This window comes from Myotis davidii, unplaced genomic scaffold (genome assembly GCF_000327345.1).
Source record: "Myotis davidii unplaced genomic scaffold, ASM32734v1 scaffold18, whole genome shotgun sequence".
Taxonomy (NCBI): domain Eukaryota; kingdom Metazoa; phylum Chordata; class Mammalia; order Chiroptera; family Vespertilionidae; genus Myotis; species Myotis davidii.
Window position 1 is genome coordinate 2,349,448 of NW_006292696.1, and position 22,898 is coordinate 2,372,345.

The following is a 22,898-nucleotide window of genomic DNA, read 5'->3' on the forward strand; positions in this document are numbered from 1 at the left end:
GTTCTGCCTGGGAGAAGAGCAGAAATTAAAAGGTTGGGTCTTTGGGTCAGAAGCAATCCACCTCTGCCACTTATTAGTTTGAAGCAATCCACCTCTGCCACTTACAGGTGGTATTACTCTGAGCCAGTCAGTTAACCTCTGTGCACCTCAGTTATCACATCTATAAAGTGGGGGTTATAACAATACTTGCCCTAAAGCATGTTGTGAAGACTTATTGCAATGATGCATGTTTAGCATTTAGCCCAGTGCTTGGCACATAATAAGAGCTCTTCGTTTTTTTCTAATAACTGAAACCTGGTAGTGATTTTGCCAGCACATTTATTGTCCCTATGATCACCACCACCGGCGCAACACACCCCTCACCTCGATCTGAAGCTGATACCATTCCTGGACTCTCCTGCTCAGGTATGTGGTGGTCATCAGCCATCCATCTGGGGTCACTCGGAAGGCAGAGCCGTCATTCCCCTTGGTGATTTGAAATGAGTAGGGGGGCCCATTCTCTGGGGAGTCTGGGTCACTCAGGATCAGCTGCAGGACTTTGCTGCCGATGGGGCAATTCTCCTAGACCGGGAGTAACATGAAATCAAAGAGCAAGATGAGCCCCAGTTCTTCCTCTCACAGCTTTCTGCATCCCCTTTTCTGGGATGTGTCCTCAGCACTCTGGCTGCTCCCAGGCCATTGCCTGCACCTTGAGCTGTCATTCATGCATTCTGCCTGCTTGTGAGTTAGTTGCTGACTGTGTCGGTCTAGACCAGTGCACGGTCACAGCCATTGTTCGGGGAGACTGATACCAGTGGTGGGCGCTCTCCTCCAGGAGGGAAGTGAGGGGAGGGTGGGTTCCATGTGCCTCTGGAAGGCCGCGCGTACCTGAACAGAGGTGCTGTAGTTTAGCTGGAAGAATCTTGGTGGGTTGTCATTGACATCAACCACTTGGATGGCGACGTCTGTGTCCTCATGCAGTGGGGGCCGCCCGCTGTCTGTGGCTCGGAGCCTCAGGGAATAGCTAGAAGTCTACATAGCAGGATACCCAGTGAAGAGCTAGCAATGAGACCCCTCAATTCCACCCCCTGATTTACCATTAACGTTTTCAGAAAAATAAGATAGAGACACTTCCTATGTCCATCCCCCATTGCCCAACCATAACATTTTAGGGCCTAGGTTCTGGAATTAGGCAGGCATTCATTTCCAATTCAACCCTTTACTAGCTGTGAAACCGTGGGAAAGTGACCAGACTTCTGTGAGGATGATATCAGGATCCGCCTCCTTGGATTATTTTAAGGACCAAATGGCACAATGAATGTAAAGCACTTAGCAAAGTTCCTGGCACAGCGCAGGTGCTTGATAAATGATAACTTCTTATAATGATCTGAGGACCCCTGGTCAGTGGTGAGAAGCTGGCCTGAGCTTCTCCAGGGAAGGTTAAGGGTCATTCAGTCCCTCTCCTGCCTCTGGCCTCACAAGCCATAGAGGCCCCACTGAGAAAACAAGTGAGGGCAGGTCTGGAGAAGTGTCAGGATGGGGTGTTGACCACAATTCATACTCTGGACCTGTAGCAGGGCTATAATCTGCTTTTATGAGCTCAGATTGGGCCCCTCCCACATGACTCACCTGTTCCCAATCCAAGGCCTTGGCCACTTGTAGCTCCCCCTTCTTGGGGTCAATGGCAAAGTGCCCCAGCTGGTTCCCTCCTACCAGGCTGTAGGTGATGGCACTATTTAGGGGTCCATCTTCATCAGTAGCTGACACCTGCAGTGGAAGGGGGTGATGGTTGTGAATTGAGGGACAAGAGGGACCAGAAAGGAATCTTGGCCTCTGGGAGTGTAGAGGGAACAGATATGTCCCCTCCCCAGTGACTGGACCACAGTCATCCTTGCCAAAGGAATCTCATTATTTATATCTTGGTATGGACTTCAGCATGCCATGGTTCATTCATCTATCCATTCATTAATTCATTTACTCATTGACCCATACCAATAGGTTGCTAGGTCCTGTGCTAGGAGGTGAGGAATATGGCAAAAGAAATATGCTCACAAAAAGCTTAATATCTAATTTTATGGCTAATTCTAACTTGTGGGCAAGATATGATTAACTTTAGAAAGCTGATCAGCTTAGAAAACACAGTGATAAATTCCATCTGGAGAGATTAGAGGATTCATGAAGCCTTGAAGAAAGGATGGCTTCTGGGAGTGGAGCCCACATTCCAAGCAGAGGAAACAATGTGAGCCCAGAGGTGTGAAAGTGTAGAGGGTGTGTGGGATAAGGTACATCCTCCAAGGTGGTTGGAGCATAGGGTTCATGTCAGGGCGTAGAAGGAAATAAGACTGGAAGGCAGAATGAAGAGGGGTCATAGAGAACCTTGACTATGGGCATAAAGAATTTCACTCGTGCATTGGGAACAATTACACGCTTAGATGTGAAGAGCTGTTATTTGATGTCCACTCCTTTCCCTCCTATACTAACACTCCCTGTCATGTGACCAGGCCTTTCTCAGGCTTTGGACCCTCTAATAGTCTTCTGGGACCTCTCCCAAGCCCCCTTCCACCAGTACTTGATCTAGATCTTATTAAACATGTCCCTGAGACATTTTGTCGTGGGAAACAGTTTGACTGAGTGGCTGCAAGTCAGAGCAAAGTCTGTAGTGTATTAATTGATAAAGTAATTCATGTTCATGAATGACCAGGAGAGAGAAGAGAGATAAGAGTTACCCCAGAGTCTAGGTACCCCAAACAACAAAATTGTAGATCCTTACTGTGAGCACAGTGTCACCCACGATGGCATTCTCTAAGACCCTCGTGCTGTACAGATCCTGGGGGAATCTCGGTCGGTGTTCATTGATATCGGTGATGTTGACCACAATTGTGGTCATGTCACCGAGGGAAGAAGAACCTTTCCGGCTGCACTCGATGGACAGGAAGTACTTGGGGTTTGTCTCAAAGTCCAGGCTTTTGTTGACGTACAGGATCCCTGGTGGGGGGATGGGGGGGCGGGGAGAAGATGATGAGCACCAAGGCAGTTGGGAACATAAAGGCAGAGTGCTGAGAGGCCTTGAGCCAAACCCTAGGAGAGGCAGCTCAAGAGGTTAAGAGAGACAGATCTCCTCCATCACCTCCTTCATCGTCTCATTCTTCCGCTCCTCCTTTAGTCCCTCCATCTCTCATCCCCTCCTTCACCTCCCTCTTTATTTACCCTCCCTCATTACCTTCCTCTCTCCCTCCATCTTCTCTCATTTTTCCTATTATCATTCTCAATGGCAGTGTTTCCCTCACTTCTTTCTGTAATATTTCACTGAGATCTCATTAAGTCTGAAGTATTAAATCTACCTATATTATATCTATAAGAACCCAATGGAACATAAGAGAGTGATTCCCATTTTGTAGGTGAGTTAACTCATTCTCCCAACAGCTAAGTGACCTATTCAAACTCACTCAGCTAGTAAACAACAGAAGTTAAATTATAAAGAGCCATATAATACCCAAAGTTGTTCAATAAATTGTTAGGGCATAGACATATTATTCAGAAAAATCAGAAAATAAAAGAACAAGGTTTTCCTGACATTCCTGGATAAGCAAATAGTTAATGGTGGAAAACTCTTCTTTATAAAAGAATTCCAATTAGTACATGAATGAGGAATGTTTGGGTTAGAAAAATCTCCATTTTGCAGCTCCAAATGAAATAATATACCTAGGAAATAATCATCAAAGCATGCCAAACCCTTAGAGGAAGAATTGATGAAGAACTCTATATTGGATGAATCAGGCTGACAACCTCAAGCCCATGGTCAATCTTAACCTCAGAAAAAAGAACCAGCCTCCAGACATAGTGAAAAGAGAGCCCAACATTGTCTACAAAGAGTTGTTGCCAAAAAATTGAGCTTGAACCTGATGAAGATCATTGATCCAAATGTCATTTATAAGACCTATAAGGGCTAGAGGGACGTGTTAGATTATTACATAATAAGGGTACAGCCCAAAATATAAAAACTTCTGACCAACACATGACCCAAGTTTTTCATTAAATAATGGCAGGGGGAAATAAAGATAGAAAGGAAAACATCAGATATTAAAAGAGACTTAAGATTTTGCATATAAATGAAATGCATGTGAACATTTGGGGGCTCTTGACAGACACACTAACCTCAAAAGACATTTATAAGATAATCTAAAAAATTATCTGGCTAGGTATTAGGCTATATTAAGGAATTACCTTTTAGGTGTGATAATGGTATTGTGGTTGTGTTTATAAAAGGAGCTCTTATCATTTAGAGATACACACCAAAGTATCTAAATGATATAATGTCTGGGATTTGCTTTAAAATAACTCAACTATGGGTAGACGTGGGAGGGTGACGGGTGAAGATGAAACCAGCTGGTGTGTGTTAAAAATTCCTGAAGCTGGGTGATGGGAACAGGTAGTTTATACCAGCAGTCACCAACCAGAGGTCCGCAGACTACTCGTGGTCCGTGAGGTCCAAAAGGTTGGCGACCACTGGTTTATACTGTTTTCTATTTTGTATTTGTTTAAAGTCTTCATAATACAATCTTTAAGAAAATATTGTTCAAGTTCGGCTGGTGTGGCTCAGTGGTTGAGTGTCGACCTATTAACCAGTTGGTCATGGTTTGATTCCTGGTCAGGGCACATGCCCGGGTTTGGACTCAATCCCCACTGTGGGGCATGCAGGAGGTAGCTGATCAATGATTCTCATCATTGATGTTTCTCGCTCTCCCCCTTTCCCTTCCTCTCTCTGAGATCAAAAAAAAAAAAATTATTTTTTTAAAAAAGAAAATATTGCTCAACAATAAAGGGCTGCTTTAGGAGACAGATTGCATTACTACAGGGGTGCTATTGGGAGGACTCGCATGGGTGTGGGTTGCCCTGGGAACCTCTCAGGTCCTTCCATGAGGTTCTGTGAGCCTGGTTTAGACTCTTCAATGGCTAGGAGCAAAGAGGGGAGACCGTTTCCTAGTTTGTTCTCTCTCTCTCTCTCTCTCTCTCTCTCTCTCTCTCTCTCTCTTTCTCTCTCTCTCTCTCTCTTTCTCTCTTTCTCTCTCTCTCTTTTCACTAGAATAAGGAGAAATCAAGGGTGCCAAGATATTTAGGGAGGGCTCCAGGAGAGAAGCTGGCAGCCTTGTCCTGGGCTGTTAAGCCCCACATTTCACTAAGGGCTTATACCTTTGCAGCCAAGAATGGAGGGTGGCCTCAGTCTCCTATGGCTGGGTGTGAGCTGAAATCTTGAAGCTGAAAACTGGGAGGTGAGTGGATTGCTTAGGGTGCTGGGTGGGGATGTGGGGAATAAGGGAGGTTGCCACATAAGCTGGCCCTGGGGTGCAGAAGGGACCTGGTACCTGGAGAGATGCAGAGTGAAGAAAGGGCCAAAGGAGTTTGGCCTGGGAGGAGCTGCGTGGGGCAGATACACCCTGTATGTGAGGAATCCAAAGTTCCCCAAGACCAGGGCCAGGGCTGCCTCCAGCGCTCTCTCACCTGTGCGGGCATCCAGGCGGAACCTCCCCTGCTCATTCCCGCTGACCATGCGGTAGCCAGTCTTCTCAGACCCTGGGCGGGTGAGGGTGGCCAGCTGCAGCACCTCCATGCCAAGCAGGGCGTCCTCGGGCACCTGAACGCTGTGCTCCGTGTTCAGGAACACGGGCAGGTAGTCTTCGAGGCCCACCACGGATATCGTGACGGTGCCCAGTGTGGACAGTGGGATCGGGGCGCCCAGGTCAGAGGCACGGACGGTGAGCTGCAGTGCTGCCTGCGGCCCGACCCGCAGGGGCTTCTCCAGTCGGATCACACCCGTGGTGGCTTCGATGGAAAAGTGGCCTTCGGCAGAGTCCGGCAGGGAGTAAACCACCTGGGCGTTGGCGCCTGTGGGGGAGACCGAGGGCATTTGGACAGTTTATGGTAAATGGGTGCAAGGTCAGAGGATGTGTCCTGTGAGGGTGGTGGGTTTGGAAACACATGACTGGAGGCACTAGGGCTCCTCCACCCTGAAAGGGGAGGTTGGGGCTGAAGCAGGGAGAGGCTGAAGTCCCCACCTCCTAGTCTTGGAAGGGCTGTCGTGGCCTAGGATCTGGGAGATCTGTGTGGCCACAGAAGCAGGACCAGGACTAATGATTGTCAGCTCCAAATAGGTAGCACTTGATCATTATCTGAGGCAGCATGGAAGGAAAGGCTGCCTAGGAAGTAGGGAGCTTCCTGCCCCTGGAGGTGAGCAAGCATTGGCTAATTGAGCATTTGCAGTGCCTTGTAGCCATTCGCTGCATTTGCACTATTTGCCCTTCCTAGTACCCCTGTATCCCCCCAAAATCTCTCACCTCCTTCATCACCAAGCTAAAGCTCACTTCCTCTAGGAAGTCTTCAATTTACTTCGTTGGGGTCAAACAACAGAGAATATTCTGATCCCACTTTTATCATCATCATCATCATTATCATATCCTATGTTGATCTGACTACTTTTGACCCCAGGGCATTTTTTTTACCCTACCTCAATTATAAAATTTGACTCAAGAAAAATTGGAGACACACACATACATACACACACACACACATACATACACACACATACATACATACATACACACATACATGACACCCCATGTATGTGTGTGTGTAGAATCACAATAAAACACTTGATGGCAGAAGCTATAATTGGAACAATATGGAACAAATACTCCCTGATGATTCCAATATGCCCTTGTAAATTTTAAAAGGAAAAGAATTAAATCTAATGAAAATGATGTCATTAAAATGAAAATGTAAGATATTGAAAAGGATTCCACATTATTGTATAGAAAATTGATCAAGGAACTTAGTAGGCTTAATGAAGTCTGTGCCCCAAACTTCTTTCTTATAGCAAATTAATCAGAGTTAAATAATCCTGATTGGTATACTTCAGATTAAATTAGTATACTTAAGATTTCACTTTTAGGACTATATCTTCTAGAATAATCAACCCAATAAAGGACATTCAAAATGTCCTTGAGGTTAAATGGCAGGATTGAAAGGCCTCCAGGTCTAAGTGGCAATGAGAAACGATGAGGCTGAAATGCTCTGTACTAGCCTCAAAAAATTGCCAAAATCTTTTGTCATATAGCACTGAGGTATACAGTTTGTGAATATTTTCCACTTGTAAGTGTCCATAAACTCGGTGAGGAGGCACAGTCCTTACCAATCCCAGAGCAACACACAGAGCCAAACCCTCACTCAAGGTGACCCCATGAGCAAATGGCTTCCAAGCCTTCCTGTTCTCACCTTGGTCTGGATCCCGAGCCAGTACCACGGCCACGGGGGTCTTAATGGTGGTGTTGTCAAAGACAGCCACAGCACAGTGGCTGGGGAAGAAGCGGGGGGCGTTGTCATTCACGTCCTCCACCTGGAGGGTCACATCTGCCTGGCAAGATTGGCCGCCTCCATCCGTCGCCTTAGCAACCAGGCTGTACACATCCTTCCTCTCTCGATCTAGGGCTGTGAGTGTGGTCAGCACCCCTGTCCAGAGAAATGGCAGCAGGTAAGCTTTCTCTGGGGAGAAAAGAAGGCCAGCCTATAGCCACTCCCCTCCCCCAGTACCTGCTCACTTCCCCAATCCTCCCAAACACACTCCACCATCACATCACCAACTTGACATCCATACCAACAAGCTGCAAAGAGGCATAACATTTCAAAAGAGCAATTAGACAACTTCTAACAACACATACACTGTGTTTACCCTTTAGCCCACAATTTCACTTCTAGGAATATATCCTCTAGAATATTCAACCCAATAAAGATATTGTTTATAATAGCAACATACTGAAAATATCCTATATGTTTTTCAAAAAAGACTGGTTTAATATATTAGGATTTAGCCATACAGTAAAATACTGTGCAAGCAAAAAGGAATTATAATAGAGCTTTACATACTGTCTTGCTAATTTCTCCAAGATATTATTATGTGAAAAAAAAAGCAAGTCACAAAATAGAATTCTGTATAGAGATTTTGGAGATGCATGGAAAACCAATCTAATAGACTATACACCAAAAGTGCTTATCTTTGGGGGAGAGGCTAATTATTATGTAGGCTTTCCAATTTCTGCATAACATACGCCTACATTGTTTGAATTTTTGTACAATAAACATGTATTATTTCCATATTGAGAAAAACCAGCCTCCCCCCCCCTTTTTTTACCCACTAATCATCCTGCAGCTGAACAAACAACAGCAGAAAGGGATCAGGTAACCCACCTGGGGTGACTCAGCATCCCATTCTGGAGTCAGGAAGGACAATGTTGTCTCCTGTCTATTCAGCCAGCTTCCTGGGACACCACTCTCACCGCCACCTCCCTGCTCAGGAATCTCCAAAGCTACTGGTTCCAAGCCAAGTGTTGGCAGCTGGCCCATCGTGACCGGGCCCCTCTGTGCCGCCCATCCCCACACTCTCCCCTACATCAGGACAGGGATCCTACCTTTGTGGGCTGCTCTTCCAAAGGAAGCAGACCCCATCCTGTCTTTACCAAACTCTCACAGCCAGCCTTTCCCAGGGATTCCCAGTCTGTCCTTCAGGACTTTCAGCTTCCTGCTCTCTGCTTTGTCCCCTAACTAATGATAATGACAATGGCAGCCACATCTGTTGAATTCTTATTATGCGCCAGACCTGGGCTAGGCTTCCACATACGTTATCTCTGATCCTTACAATAATACAGGTTTTATTCCCAGTCTGCAGATCTTTGACCTTGACGCTCACCTGCCTAAATCCTTCAGTGGCTCTAAAGGTGGATTTGGCGCCCCTCTCCTGGGGGTCTTAGCCTTTGCCCTGTCTCATCCCCTTAAGTGCACCAGTTTCTGGCCCTTTATAAGGTCCTGATGTGCACGCTCTTTGCAAAAACTAGGTCTTTGTGTAAATTCTCCTTCTGTCTTGTTTGTCCCTACGACTTACTACTCTTTTATCCCCTGGCTAATTCCTCTATGTCAAGTCTCACATAAAATGGCCTTTCTTCAGAGAGCTTTTACTTAATTGCCTAAGTCAAGTTCTCCTATCAGAATTCTCCTTAAAACCCTGCATTTTTTTTTCTTAACTCAGCACATTTCAAACCACTGATTCAATGACTGCCTTTCCTATTAGATTATAAAGCCTAGATCTTTGTCTTATTATTCATTATGTCCCCAGCATCTAGTTCAATGCTCAGCACATTGTGCCAGCATACATGTTTGCTGAGTAAATGGATGGGTGGATGAATTAATTCCTGTTTCTTTCCCCAAGGAGCCTACCATAATACTGGGCACTTGGTATTCGATAAAGAAATGGTTCAATGCTGTAGCTCAGGAAACCCACCTGTATGAGGATCTAGCTTAAATTCATCTGCTCCAGGACCATGCAGAGTGTATGTGATCTGAGCATTGGTATCAGAGTCCAAGTCTGTTGCAGAAACTTGCAAAATGAAGTGTCCTGGAGATATATCTTCACTGACTTTGCCAGTGTACAGAAGCTGGAGATGGAAGACAAGGAAGAGGGGAATTGTGGGAGATTCATTTAGATCTAGAGAGAGGCAGGGTGACACAGAGAGAGACAGAAACACACACAGAGGGAGTTTAGGGTTTAATTATATGAGGACCTTAGGGAAATATCCCTTATCAAAAATGTAACTGCCCTTGCCCTAGCCAGTTTTGCTCAGTGGATAGAGCATTGGTCTGTGGAACTGAAGGATCCCGGGTTCAATCCCAGTTAAGGGCATGTACTTAGGTTGCAGGCTCCTCCCTGGCCTGGGCCCGGGCCCTGGTCGGGGAGTGTGCAGGAGGCAACCAATCGATGTGTTTCTCTCACATCGATATTTCTCTCTATCTTTCCCTCTCTCTTCCACTCTCTCTAAAAATCTATGGGAAAATATATCCTCTGGTGAGATTTTTTTTTAAAAAGAAAAGTAACTACCCTGTCTGTATGTTTGTGAATACCTTTAACCAGGAGGAAGTTATCTGTGTTGGCATGTATTACCCATGCAGAAGTGGGCATATATGCATATATGAGCATGGGGGCAGGGGGGCAGTGCAGTGTGTCTCGGGAGGCAGGTCTTTTCTTTATGGATGCATTTGATAATAAGGATCCATGCTAACAAACTGAGCCATGGAAGGGGTTTCCCATTCGGCATGGCAGGTTGTGCTTGGAGAGTGAAGAAGTGACTTTATTTCTGGGCATGTTTTGCAGAGAAATAGTCCTTTGTAGGGCGTGTAGGGGCAGAGGCGTAGACCATGGATCCTAAAGAGCTTGATGACATCCCTATGGGAAGACCAAGGAATTACTTAGATTGATCCCTGCTCAAGGCACTAGTTTGAGGCCAGCCGGGGAAAAGCAAGGACCGGTGTAGTCAGTGATCGCCTGTCTCAGAGACGGTCCCCTGAGTCATTCTCCTTCCTCTTGTGCTTTAATCCCAGCTTCCCACCCACCCAACCCTTTACCAGGCTCTCACCTGTGAGCACTGAGGGCTGTTGTCATTGATGTCCAGGACAAAGATCTCCACAATGACTGAAGCCTGGAACTTGCCATCAGAAGCTGTGATTCTGAGCAAGTACTTGGCTATGTGCTCACGGTCCAGGGTTTTCCTTGAGAAAATGCTCCATTCATCTCCCACTTGGCTGATGCCAAACTGGCCCAAGGGGTCTCCCTCTAAAAACATGAGACAGAGATTCCAGAAGCTGAGCAATTCCAATGAACCAAGCTTTGTGCCACAGGTGGCTGCCCACCTGACACTTTTAGAATTGCTGGCCCTTAACTAGGGATTCACAATTCTACATTAAGTCAGTTATTTATTGTTATGAAGCATAACCATGTCTTCCAACTTCAAGGGCCACATGTGTAATGGAATTATTAGTGCCAGAAACACCACTCCAAAATATGTGCCTAAGGCAGGTTTCTTATTTTTTGTTTTGGAAGGAATTGGAGGAAGTTACAGGGAAGGCATTTTAATTCTATACAAGAACCTTCTAGTATCTGTTCAACAGTAGTGGGGTGGGGGGGTGGAGAGTGACCAACAATACTAAACTCTCTGAGGTCTTATTTTACAGCTGAGGACACAGACTAAGTTGAGGGTCAGGTGATTACTAGGTTTGCTTCTGAGTCATCTTTCCTTGACACCATCCACTGGTAGAAGAGATGGGTTTCTGAGGTTCTAAGATTCCAGAGTTCCAAGATTCAACTATTCTAAGAGTTAATAACATTCTATTATCAGAGCTTTAAAGACTTTTGTGTTTTTAAGAGTCTTATATAAGATGACATTTTATTCCCTAAGACTCCATATTTCAAACAGTTCTGATCTAGGATCTGTCTCCAGGAATCTATGATTCTTGATTGGGACTTCAGACTCTCCTCCAGAATCTGTGATAGCCGAAGGAAACATATCTATGGGAATAGGATGACATGACACCTGGAAGAGGGGGAAGGGACATTGAGAAGTAAAGAAACTCTTTTGGTCACTAGTTGACTGCTTTAGCCCTTGGACATGAATTGGGGTAATTTAAGTTTGCAATAGGTATCCACTGAGGAGAGCAGTTTGTAGAGGGTGGTTTTAATCCCAGATGGAAGCTTGGAGTATGACCTTGGTCCAGTTTCTCCCTCTATCCGGGCTTTGGTTCTCCTATATGTGAAAAGAAGGGATTGGGCTGTTTTTATTGCAACACTTAGGTCTTGTGATTGACTAAGAAGCATTTTCTACTATCCACAAATTGCTCTAGGCAAAAGACTATTTTACAAGAACAGTCATGATGTGAGAGAGTTCTCGTGGATTACTTAACTGTTGATGCCTTCTCCATCTCCCAGAAGCTGAGAACAGTTACAGTATCTCATTTCTACGCTATCTATGCCACCTAAAGTAATAAAAGATCCTCTTTGCAAAGCCTTTTCCAACTTATAAGGGGCTCTCAGAATTTTTTCAAGTTACATTTTACTTGCATCCCTGTCATATGAATGAAAACAGGCATGCCAAGCCTGTAGATGGAGCAACTGAGGTTCTGGGAGGGTCAGTGATTTACAAGGGTCACACTGTTAATAAGTGGCAGAGCAAAGACTTAAACCCATGTCTTAGGGCAACTCTTACTGGACTTCAGAGTACCCCAGTGCCTCCATTCCAAGATAGGTATTCTTACCTGTGATATAGCAGGTGACCTGTCTGTTCTGCTCAGAGATATCGGCATCAAAGGTTTTAAGAGTGGCCACAGGTTCTCCAGGTTCACTGTTCTCAATCACAGATCCTCTGTAGTCTTCAGAAGCAAATTTTGGAGCATTGTCATTCTCATCTGTAATGGAGACTTCGACCAGGACCTGAGAAGATAGCTGGATGGTCCGGCCATGATCATAGGCTACCACATAAAAGTGGTAGGTCTGGCGGGTCTCACAGTCAAGTTCCTGGAGTGTGGTGATCCAGCCAGTCTCACTGTCAATGGCAAAGAGCTCATGGATATTACTATCAGGGTCCATGGGCAGTCTGTAACTCACTTGGCCATCCTTCCCAGTATCCTGGTCATTGGCTGTCACTTGAATGACTGCAGTCCCCACTGGCATATTCTCAGTGAGGATCGCCTTATATGGATCAGCCTCAAATATAGGCCTATTGTCATTGACATCCTTCACTTGGATGTTGACAGACACCAAGGAAATCAAGTTAGTGTCATTGTAGGGGCAATGTGCCATCAAGTCAATCTGGTACCATTTAGTGGACTCATAGTCCATGGCCTTCCTCACCTTTAGAGCTCCTGTGTTTTGGTCCAAGGAGAAGACACCATCCCTGTTGCTCTCTGGTGTGGTGCCCTGCACTAGACTATAGATAACTGGGTCTTGAGCTGCTACTGCCTTGACAGAACCAATTTCAGACCCTTCTGGAAGGTCTTCAGATGCAGAGAAAGTATACAGAGGTTCAGAAAATTTGGGCAAGGATACTTCATTATCAACCACCTGAAGTCGTAACAGCACCAGAGAGTTCCAGTGAGGAGGTCCCCCATCTTGGGCTTTGATTTTTAAGTCAAAGATCTGATTTTCCAAGCCCACCAGGCTCTCTTTCACCTTGACAACACCAGTGGTTGGGTTAATGTCAATGATCTGTTCATGCAAATCCTCTATTGAGTCCACTGAGTAGGTGACATCTGCATTTCGACCCTCATCTGCGTCATAGGCCAGCACCTGAATAACTGGGGAGTCTTTACTGACATTGGATTGAATGGACACTGTGTACTCAGAGGCTTTGAACTGTGGGGCATTGTCATTTTCATCTGTGAGGATGATCTTCACAGTACAGAAGCCCACTTTTCCTCCTCTATCCTGAGCCCTGACTTTAATAGCAATGACTCTTTCTGTTGAATTTTCTCGATCCAGTTTCTTCAGAGTGGTGATCTGGCCATGGGGATTTATGGAGAACTTCTCATCTGCTAGTTTATTGATGATGGTATAATCTACAGTGCCATAGGGACCACTATCTTTATCTATGGCTAGCAACTCAATCACCTTAGTTCCTACCTTTGCATTCTCTGCTAACTCTGCTTCATAAACATGCTGCTGGAACTCTGGGCTGAACTTATTGGCATTTGTGGTATTGATATACACGGGCACAGTTGTTTGGAAGACCCCATCAGAAGCACCTACCCTCAAATTGTAAAAAGAGCCCAGGTGCTTTTTGCAAAGGTTTGGCATAGAAATTATTCCTGAGGAGCTGTTAATGGAGAACTGCCGGTCCTGATTGCCAGAGAGAATGAGGTACTCTAGACGAGAGGTGTCCCTGCTGTCGGGGTCAAGAGCTTGGACTTTGAGAGCCAGGTGTCCACAGATTGCCAGCTCACTGACAGTGGCTTCATACTGAGGTTGCCTGAATTCTGGAGGGTTGTCATTGATGTCAGACACACCGACAACCACAAGGGTTTCGCCAGTGAGTGGAGGGTTTCCTCTGTCCATGGCCCTAACCTTCACATGAAAGTGCTGTTGGGATTCATAATCCAGCTCTTGAACTGTGGACATCTCCCCTGTGCTCCCATTGATCTGGAAGAATTTGGAAACATCCGAGCCATCCTCTACAATCTGATAGGAGACATCACGGTTCTGCCCTGAGTCCTGGTCAGAAGCCAACAGTTGGATCACAGGTGTCTGCGCAGGCAAACCTTCTGAGATCGAAGTGGTGTAGACCAATTGGGAGAAAGTGGGAGGATTATCATTGACATCTTCCACCAGGACTTCCACAGTGGCTTCAGAAAATGAACCCTGAGCTGTGTCTGTGGCTCTGACTGTGAACACATGTTTGGTCTTAGACTCATAGTCCAAAGGGCCTGTTACTGTTAGCACACCAGTCTTAAAGTCAATGGTGAACAGCATCAAGGGCTCTTCCTCCACAATGTTGTAGATGAGTCGAAGTCCCTCTGGACTCCGGGCCTGGGTGTGGAGAATTGGGGTATATAGTGTGATATTTTCAGGCACTCTGACTTTATAGTAAGGACTCTGAAACAGTGGGTTGGATTTATTTCTTACAATGACAAGTACCTCTTCTGTAGTCTGGAGGGATGGGGTTCCTCCATCCTGAGCAATGACTTTGAGGTGATACTTATTTAAAGCTTGATAATCAAAAGGTTTCTTCAGTGATATGTCCCCAAGATAGGGGTCAATTCGAAAATATGTGTACTCTTCTGAAAATGCATATGTGACAGCACCATTTACCCCCAAGTCTTGGTCACTGGCAGATACCTGAAAGATGACATCCCCTGGCTCTGTGCCATCTTGGATGATTGTGTAATAAGGCAGATGCTTAAATAAAGGGTGATTATCATTGACATCTTCAACAGAAACTATGACCAGAGCCTGAGCCACCCGTTGAGGGGTCCGATTGTCCCTCAGTTCCACTGCCAACTTATGTATGTCCTGTTGTTCTCGGTCAAAGGCCACACCTCTTGTCTGCAACACGCCTGCTGACTTGACCATACAAAACATGTCGGTGCCATTTAAGAGGGAGTAGTAAAGGGTATCATTCAAATGATTGCCTTGGACGCCAAGAATCACCAGTGCCTTTCTGTCTTGCAAATTCTCCTTGACTGTTGCCCTGTAGACATTCTGGTCAAACTGTAAGCTTGTGTTAAGAGCGTGTGTCAAAGAAATTTTTACCAGTGCAGTATCCTGATACAGGCCATCAGAAGCCCTAATGGTGAGCTCCCGGGAGTGTCCCAGGAGAATAGGATTCAACACAGATATTCGACCATCGATAGGATGGATAGCAATAGCTTCATCGGCATTGCCAGTTTTGATGCTATAACTGACTTCTGAGTCATCATCGCTGGCCCACACTGTGAGGAGCTCCATACCCCGATGGACAGGCATCACTGTTGTTACCTCATATATCTGGTCTGAGAACCTGGGAGGAGAGTCATTTACATCTCTGATATAGATGATGACCTGAGCAGGCCTGGGTGCAAATAAGATGGGGCTTCCTTGGTCATGGACATAGATGCTGAATTGCAAAGAGGGCATGCTCTCATAATCCATCTCTGAAATGATGGTTAGCGTTCCCATGCTGGGATCAATTTTGACAAACTTCAAGGCCTCTTGCTCCAAAATTTCATAGACCAACAAGGAATTAGCTTCTTTGTCACTGTCGGAGGCACGAATTACAAAGGGGCTATTGTTTTCATCCATGATCATGCTGTACAATGGAGCTGCTTCACTAATTTGGCCCACGAAAGTCGGCCTTAAGAACATGGGAGCATTGTCATTTTCATCAATGATGTAAACAACAACCAGGATGTCAGTAAATGCTCCCGCCATATTGCAGCCTCGGATTTTCAGCTGGTAAGATGAAATTTTCTCATGATCCAAGTTCTTCTGGGTGGAAATGAGGCCGGAATATGAGTTCAAGGAAAATACACCATCCTTGTTTCCCTCTCTTAACTCATAGGTAACTTCTGAGGAGCTTGTAGCTGAGACAAGGAGGATTGGGGAACCAACAGGGATTGATTCAGGAATCTCTACAAAGTACTCGGCTTTTGAAAAGATGGGGGCGCTGCTTTCTGAAGGGTGGACATGAATGATCACCGTAGCCAGGTCATGCCACCGTGGGGAGCCTTGGTCTTCTGCCTTCACTGTCAAAGTACACCGAGCATGATTTGTCTGATTAAGTTTCTGGGCTAGAGTGATGATGCCTAGTAGGGCATTGATGTTGAAGAAACCCTCGCTGTTCCCTAAAACAAAAGATAAGACAAATTGAAGTTAATTATACCCTCAAGAGGTACAAACTAAGCTTTCTACATTGGTAAAGAGACTATCACACAAAACTTGGACAGGGCAAAATTCACATCCCGTGTCACCTGGATTTAGTTATGATATAATATATAGGGTGTGTATGTATATGTATATATACATATATATATATGTGTGTGTGTGTGTGAATTTTATTATATATGTGTAAACATATACATATATAATAATAAATGAACATTATGCTCTATGAGGGAAGACAGAAAGTCATGTCATCTCTGTTTCTCCACAGCATCCAGCTCGCTAAAGTATTAATTATTATGAAAGGTAATTATTATTAAATATCATTAATTATGAATTATTAAACATTACAAATTGTCATTACAATTAGATACTAGATGTTATCATTTTTGTTACATTAATTACCTATAATTAACACTTATCAGTGATAGCAATAATCCCTGGCATTTGTAGAGTATTCTACAGTTTACAACATATATTAACATACATTTTCTCTTTCAATCTTTACAAAGGCCTTCTGGCATAGGTAATATTATTCAATTTTTGAGATGTAGAAAACTACCTAAAAGATACAGATACAAAATCATGATGTGGCCTTAGCAGGAAATGAAAATCATTCCTAAAACTATGCCATACATCCTATAAAGTATTATAGGTCCCTTCTATTATATAGGCACAAAGATATTCTATTTTTAAATGTTGCATACACTTATAAGCATCCTCTATAGTCATTGGTATGTTTATATAACATACTAGAGGCCCAGTGCATGACATTCATGTGGGGGGTGGGGGAAGGGTCCCTCAGCCTGGCCTGTGCCCACTTGCAGTCCAGGACCCCTCAGGGGATGTCTGCCTGCCAGCTTAGGCCTGCTCCCCACCTCAGCGAGCGGGCCTAAGCTGGCAGGCGGACATCCCCTGAGGGGTCCCTAGGGCTGCTAAGGAGGCAGGAGAGGCTCTCACCACCCCCTTGGGGGATGTCTGACTGCTGAGGAGGTGGGGCTCATCAGCGTGAGCCTGGCTTCTGGCTGAGTGGAGCTCCCCCTATGGGAGCACACTGACCACCAGGGGGCAGCTCCTGCATTGAGCGTCTGCCCCCTGGTGGTCAGTGTGCATCATAGCGACTGGTGGTTCTGCCGTTCAGTCAATTTGCATATTAGGGTTTTATTATATAGGATGTGAAAATTCTCTTGTAACACCAGTAGCCCCTTAGTTGTTGTTCTTACCATCTTTGAAAGTACATTATCTTAGGTCACTATAGTTCTAGGGAATGCTCTAGAGCAGCGGTCGCCAACCTTTTGGACCTCATGGACCACCAGTTGGTGACCGCTGCTCTAGAGCAGGGGTGGGGAACTTATTTTCTGCCAAGGGCCATTTGGATATTTATGACATTATTCACTTAATATAATTCACTTAATATAAATTTATGTTGCTATGAAAAAAGCTCCTAGATTTATTGAATTTCGCATCTTGCCTGGGTTGCCTTCACAGGGCCAGAACAAATCATCTTGCAGGCTTTATATGGCCTGCAGGCCGGATGTTCCCACCCCTGCTCTAGGGTGATAGCTTGCCAAAATTTAGAGAGCTTGGCCCTTGAGTAAATTCCAAATTCATGCCTGTGGTGCTTCTCCTTATTACCAAAACCCTGCCCCCTTCTGGACTTATAGCCAGGCCTCTCACCTTTCAGAAGGGAGTAGTGGACCTCAGCGTTGGCTCCCCGGTCACCATCCATGGCTCGGACTTGGAGCAGCTCTGTGCCTGGGACTGTGGTGTCAGGAACACTTGCCTCATAGTGGAGCTGGGTGAAGCGGGGTGGGTGGCGGTTTCCATCTTCCACGTGAATAGACACCCACACAAAGTTCCTCCTGATTGGCATCTCCTGGTCTCGGACCTATGGGCCCGAGGAGGTAATGGGGTGAGTAGCAAATGGAATGGGAAGAGGCTTGGTTAGATTAAGGTCAGTAAAATAAAATGCCAATGAAAAATACATCCAATTGTAGCGCTGTTCCTTTCAATTTGTTCCCATTCATGCTCTTTTTTCTTTTAAAATAAGTTTATTAATTATTGATTATTAGGCTTAGACATTTTAATGGATAATCTTACTTTAGGAGAAAGGCAGAAATTAACAGAGAAACAGTATTTGCCAAATTAGGTCTCAGAGAATATTAGTTTTTCAAGTTGTTAACATGTTGTGCAGGGGTGAAAAAAAAATCTATGGTTAAGTAAATTTAGGGAGCACTAAATTAAATGAAGTTGAAGTTTTCTTTACTGCAGGACTTCTCAGAGTCTTTAATATATATTAATTTGCCCAGAGAATGATATACTAACATATAAGAACCCTGAACCTCAAATTAGGAAGGCTGGACTCTAGTTTTGGTTCCATCAGAAAGAACTATATAATGGTGAGTACATCTCTCTTCCTCTGTGGACCTCAGCTATAAGAGAAATGGTAGGATCAGGGCTTGGACTAGAGTGAGGCAAGTGAGACAAGTAGGGCATAAATATAAGGAGACACTGACTGTCAGGGTCATAAAGGGGCAGACAAAAGACCCTGAGAGTGAGTCCTCCTTAAGTTTTGCCCTATATAACTGGATCACCTCACCCTAGTGTTTGCTCTGGGTGAGAGGGTCTCTGGGTCCCTCCCAGCTCTGACACTATATAAATCCACATTGTGGTCATGCAGTTCATGGAACAGGGAGAGAACTGTCAGGGGATATTTGGAGCAAGTCTAAGATTGCAGGAGTTTTCTTGGCAGCTGTCCCATCTCTTTCTTCACTCCCAGGCATCCTTTATGGAAGGTACTTCTGGCAGGCTGTGAAATGTCACAACTCATCTCATGGATTATCATTATGAGCATCAGTACACCTGGCCCATCAGGGGGAAAGGGAACTTTCAGCATGCCCCCAAGCCTCCACCCCCACACATCTTTATGCAAGTAGATTTTTTACCTGGTTTTTCAGTTAACTCACCATAACTGTCAGCATGTGCTGGGAGGGCCCCGAGCTCAGGTCCAATTTCCCCACAGTTACCAGGACACCACTGCTTGGGTCCAGCTGGAAGAGACTGGCACTCTCTGGGTCTTGGCTGCCATGTATGGTGTAGATGAGGCCCTTGCCTTTGTCTTGATCTGTGGCCTGGACTCGGAGGAGCTCAACCCCAGGTAGTGTGTCTTGGGGAACTCTGACCTCATAATGAGCTTCCAGAAACTGGGGCCTATGGTGGTTAATGTTGGCAATCATGACAATGTAGACCTAGGGAGGAGAGTGAGACAGAAGATAAACTGTAAGATCCCTAAACTCAGGGGCCTTATCTGCCTGGTTCCCCACCATATCATCTGTGCCCAGCACCATGCCTGGTACACAGTACTTAAGAATGTGTTGAATGGCCAAAACCGGTTTGGCTCAGTGGATAGAGCGTCGGCCTGCGGACTGAAGGGTCCCGGGTTCGATTCCGGTTAAGGGCATGTGCCTGGGTTGCGGGCACATCCCCAGTGGGGGATGTGCAGGGGGCAGCCGATCGATGTTTCTCTCTCATCGATGTTTCTGGCTCTCTGTCTCTCTCCCTTCCTCTCTGGGAAATTCAACAAAATATATTTAAAAAAAAAAAAGAATGTGTTGAATGAATGATAACATTTCAAAGTCATAAATCTTTCAGTTAACATGCAATCTAGTGGTTTTCAAAAACAAATTTTTTTACAGGGTCTTTTCTTTAAATGAAATTTCTTGTGCAATCTCAATGTATGAAACAGATAAAATTCTGGCTGAAGCCAAAGTAGAAATCCAGAGCCCCACTTACTTGGCTATCATTCCTCATGCCCATGGTAGCCCCATGGCCCTCTATCTTTAATTAAAAACTACTAATTTAGCCCGGCTGGTGTGGCTCTGTAGTTGAGCATCTACCTATGAACCAGGAGGTCACGATTCAATTCTGGGTCAGGGCACATGCCTGGGTTGTGGGCTTGATCCCTAGTGGGCAGTGTGCAGGAGGCAGCCAATCAATGATTCTCTCTCATCACTGATGTTTCTATCTCTCTCTCCCTCTCCCTTCCTCTCTGAAATAAATTTTTTTTTAAAAAAAGTATATATTAAAGAAACAACAACAACAAAAACTACTAATGTAGACAAACCCCTTAATATACAGAGATCCACAGTGGGAAGAAGGATCCTTCCAAGATCCTTCGCACACAGAAGTAGGATGTGTGTCAGATAAGACTGGGATGCAGAACCTTGACTCCAAGTTAGCATTCTTTGAGGTAAAGCCATTTGTAGTTTCATCCCAACTAGGGAGGACTCCTATCTCCTCTCAACTTGAGAGTTCCCAACTGAAGCTTCTAACCTGGGTGGCAATGGTGTGGAACCCATCGGTCACCTCCACAGTCAAATTATAGCTCGACCGCTTCCTTGTGTCGAGAGGCTTGGCGATGATGATGCTGCCCGTGGTCTTCTCAATGTCAAAGTCCATGTCTTTGTCCCCACCTGGAGTGCGAGTGGGTGGGAAGCACACAACCTCAGTGACTTAGGCAGCAGAAGCACAACATGGGATTTGACTGGCAGATTTAGAGGAGTTGGGAGTAGGTGCCAACCTTGGCTGGAGGGACTGTAGGTATTCAAGGAAGAAACTGTACCAGGGGTGTAAGACTGTTCAGAAACAGTGCTATATCTGGGTGACAGGCTGGAGTTTATTCCCCAGGAGTCCAAAAAGCTGTCATTTATCTTGTTAAATTATTGTCACATTTTTATTAAGATCCAAGTAATGATATGGAAAAAGGTAAACTTATGTGAACTGAAGAGTCCCAGAGGAAGACCAAAATTATTCACAGAACATATTCTGCAACTAGGATTGAAACATGCAAGAGTAATGGAGCTCTACTTCGTGGCTTCCAGGCAGTTTGCATGGCCTAAAGATGCCTATGCCCAGGAAAAAATGAAAATAACTCTAGTCATCAGGAGGAAATTGATTCAATTAATTCTGAGAATCTATAGAATTAGCATGTGGCTATTTAAATGTCTACTAAATAAAGATCTGTTTAGTGACATGGAAATATGTTCATCCTACATTTTTTAAACTTAGAAAGCAATATTTTAATATAACCCCGAGTGTGTGTGTGTGTGTGTGTGTGTGTAGAAAAATGACCAGAACAAAACACATCAAAATTGTAACAGTGGATTAACTTCTGATTGGTAAGAGTTTAGGTGATTTTTATTCTCTGCTCTGCATTCATTTGTATTTTCTCAATGGTCTTTAGAGTACATGTATTCATTTTGTATAAAAGAAAGAAAACCAAACAATTAAAAAGAGCAGTGAATCAGAACTGGAAGTAATTGCAGGAGGCCAAAAGCTTAAGACAAGTGCACATCCAACCTCTGAACCAGGCTGGGAAACTATAATAGGAATCCATGGTTTGTGCTGTGCTGAAACTCTTAGGTTACAGGTTCTTAACCTGGAACCCCCAGCTGGGTTTCAGAGAATCTATGAAACCACAAAATTTGTATGTAAATCTATGTTTGTGTGTGCAACTTTCTGGGAAGAGGGTCCCAAGCATTCATCAGGTGCCCAAAGGGGTCTGTGCCTCCCGCTCCCGCCCCACTGATGTTTTTTTTTTTGTGTGTGTGTGTGTGTGTGTGTGTGTGTGTTTAATTTTGTTTTATTGCTTAAAGTATTACAAAGAGTATTACATATGTCTCCTTTTTTCCCCGCCCTTAACATTCTCCCAGCCTCCCCTACCCCCTAGCGTCTACCACTGATGTTTTTTTAAAATCTTGGATTAAGGATAGAAAGGAGTTTCAGAGCAGGCCATCAGAGCTTGGACCCAAGTATCTCCTACAATAAGAATGGACACTTTCCCTTGATCTTGAGGATAGAACATATAGCTGGGACCAGAACATATAGCTGGCCTCAGGCTCATGGTCAATGAAGTTAGCACTGCTTTTCACATGGAGGCAGAAGAAGAAACATAAAACTTGTGCTTTCTCCGCTGGGTCTCTCTGGACCACTCTTTTAGATCTCCCAGGCACTTGGGGTAGCTGAGGCACTGTCCAACTCTGGCTGTGTTCACCAGTGAGACCAGGAGGTTCTACCTGAGAACTACCTGGTGTGGAAGTTTGGCACAAGTGGTGCCCCTACTATTCACTGCCCCAGAGAACCACCTGTGGCCCCAAAAGGGGCTTCCATGGAGCATGACCTTGAGAGGACTCAGAAGGATCATACTCTGAGAACTAGGGATAGTCTATAAGGAAGGGGGGGCCTCACCTGAGATGTTGAACCAGAAGAGGCCCGGTCGGCCCTCGACACTGATGACCCCCACCATGTGATTCACGGGGTCTGTCTCCATGACTGTAAAGCTGTAGTGGGGTTCGTCAAAGGCCAGTGGGATGGAGGAGGGCCGGGGCTGGGGGATCCACTCGATGTGTAGCCGGACACTGGCCGAGAGCGGTGGCTGCCCACTGTCTGTTGCCTGGATCTGAAAAGAGGCCAAAAATGAGAGTGAGGCTTTGTCTGTAGGGCCAGAAGATCCAAGAAACAAGAAGATCCAGGTGACCATCCAAGACACAGGGTGCCCTGTGACTGACTGAGCTGGCCTCTCGTCTACTCATTCAACACACAGTGGAGGGCTTACTGTAAGCAGGTACATGCTAGTGGTTGCAGGCACAGTGGTGAACAGAACATAGAACCTGTGTTCAAGAACCTCATTAGTGACAAA

General features: G+C 45.1%; 1 protein-coding gene across 2 annotated transcripts in view; it reads right to left on the reverse strand.

Moving 5' to 3' along the window:
- Nucleotides 1-22,898, reverse strand: part of FAT2 (FAT atypical cadherin 2) — a 68,773-nt gene that overhangs the window by 16,244 nt on the left and 29,631 nt on the right. For both annotated transcript variants that reach the window (XM_015565630.1, XM_015565629.1), the window contains exons 6-18: nt 22,448-22,658; nt 20,534-20,673; nt 19,168-19,449; nt 17,879-18,089; nt 12,106-16,164; nt 10,434-10,630; nt 9,305-9,458; nt 7,249-7,482; nt 5,479-5,862; nt 2,750-2,964; nt 1,609-1,746; nt 868-1,011; nt 364-561 (exon numbers count right to left, since the gene is read on the reverse strand). In XM_015565630.1, coding sequence (XP_015421116.1) covers nt 364-561; nt 868-1,011; nt 1,609-1,746; nt 2,750-2,964; nt 5,479-5,862; nt 7,249-7,482; nt 9,305-9,458; nt 10,434-10,630; nt 12,106-16,164; nt 17,879-18,089; nt 19,168-19,449; nt 20,534-20,673; nt 22,448-22,658 — 6,567 coding nt within the window. The remainder of the gene's footprint in view (nt 1-363; nt 562-867; nt 1,012-1,608; nt 1,747-2,749; nt 2,965-5,478; nt 5,863-7,248; nt 7,483-9,304; nt 9,459-10,433; nt 10,631-12,105; nt 16,165-17,878; nt 18,090-19,167; nt 19,450-20,533; nt 20,674-22,447; nt 22,659-22,898) is intronic.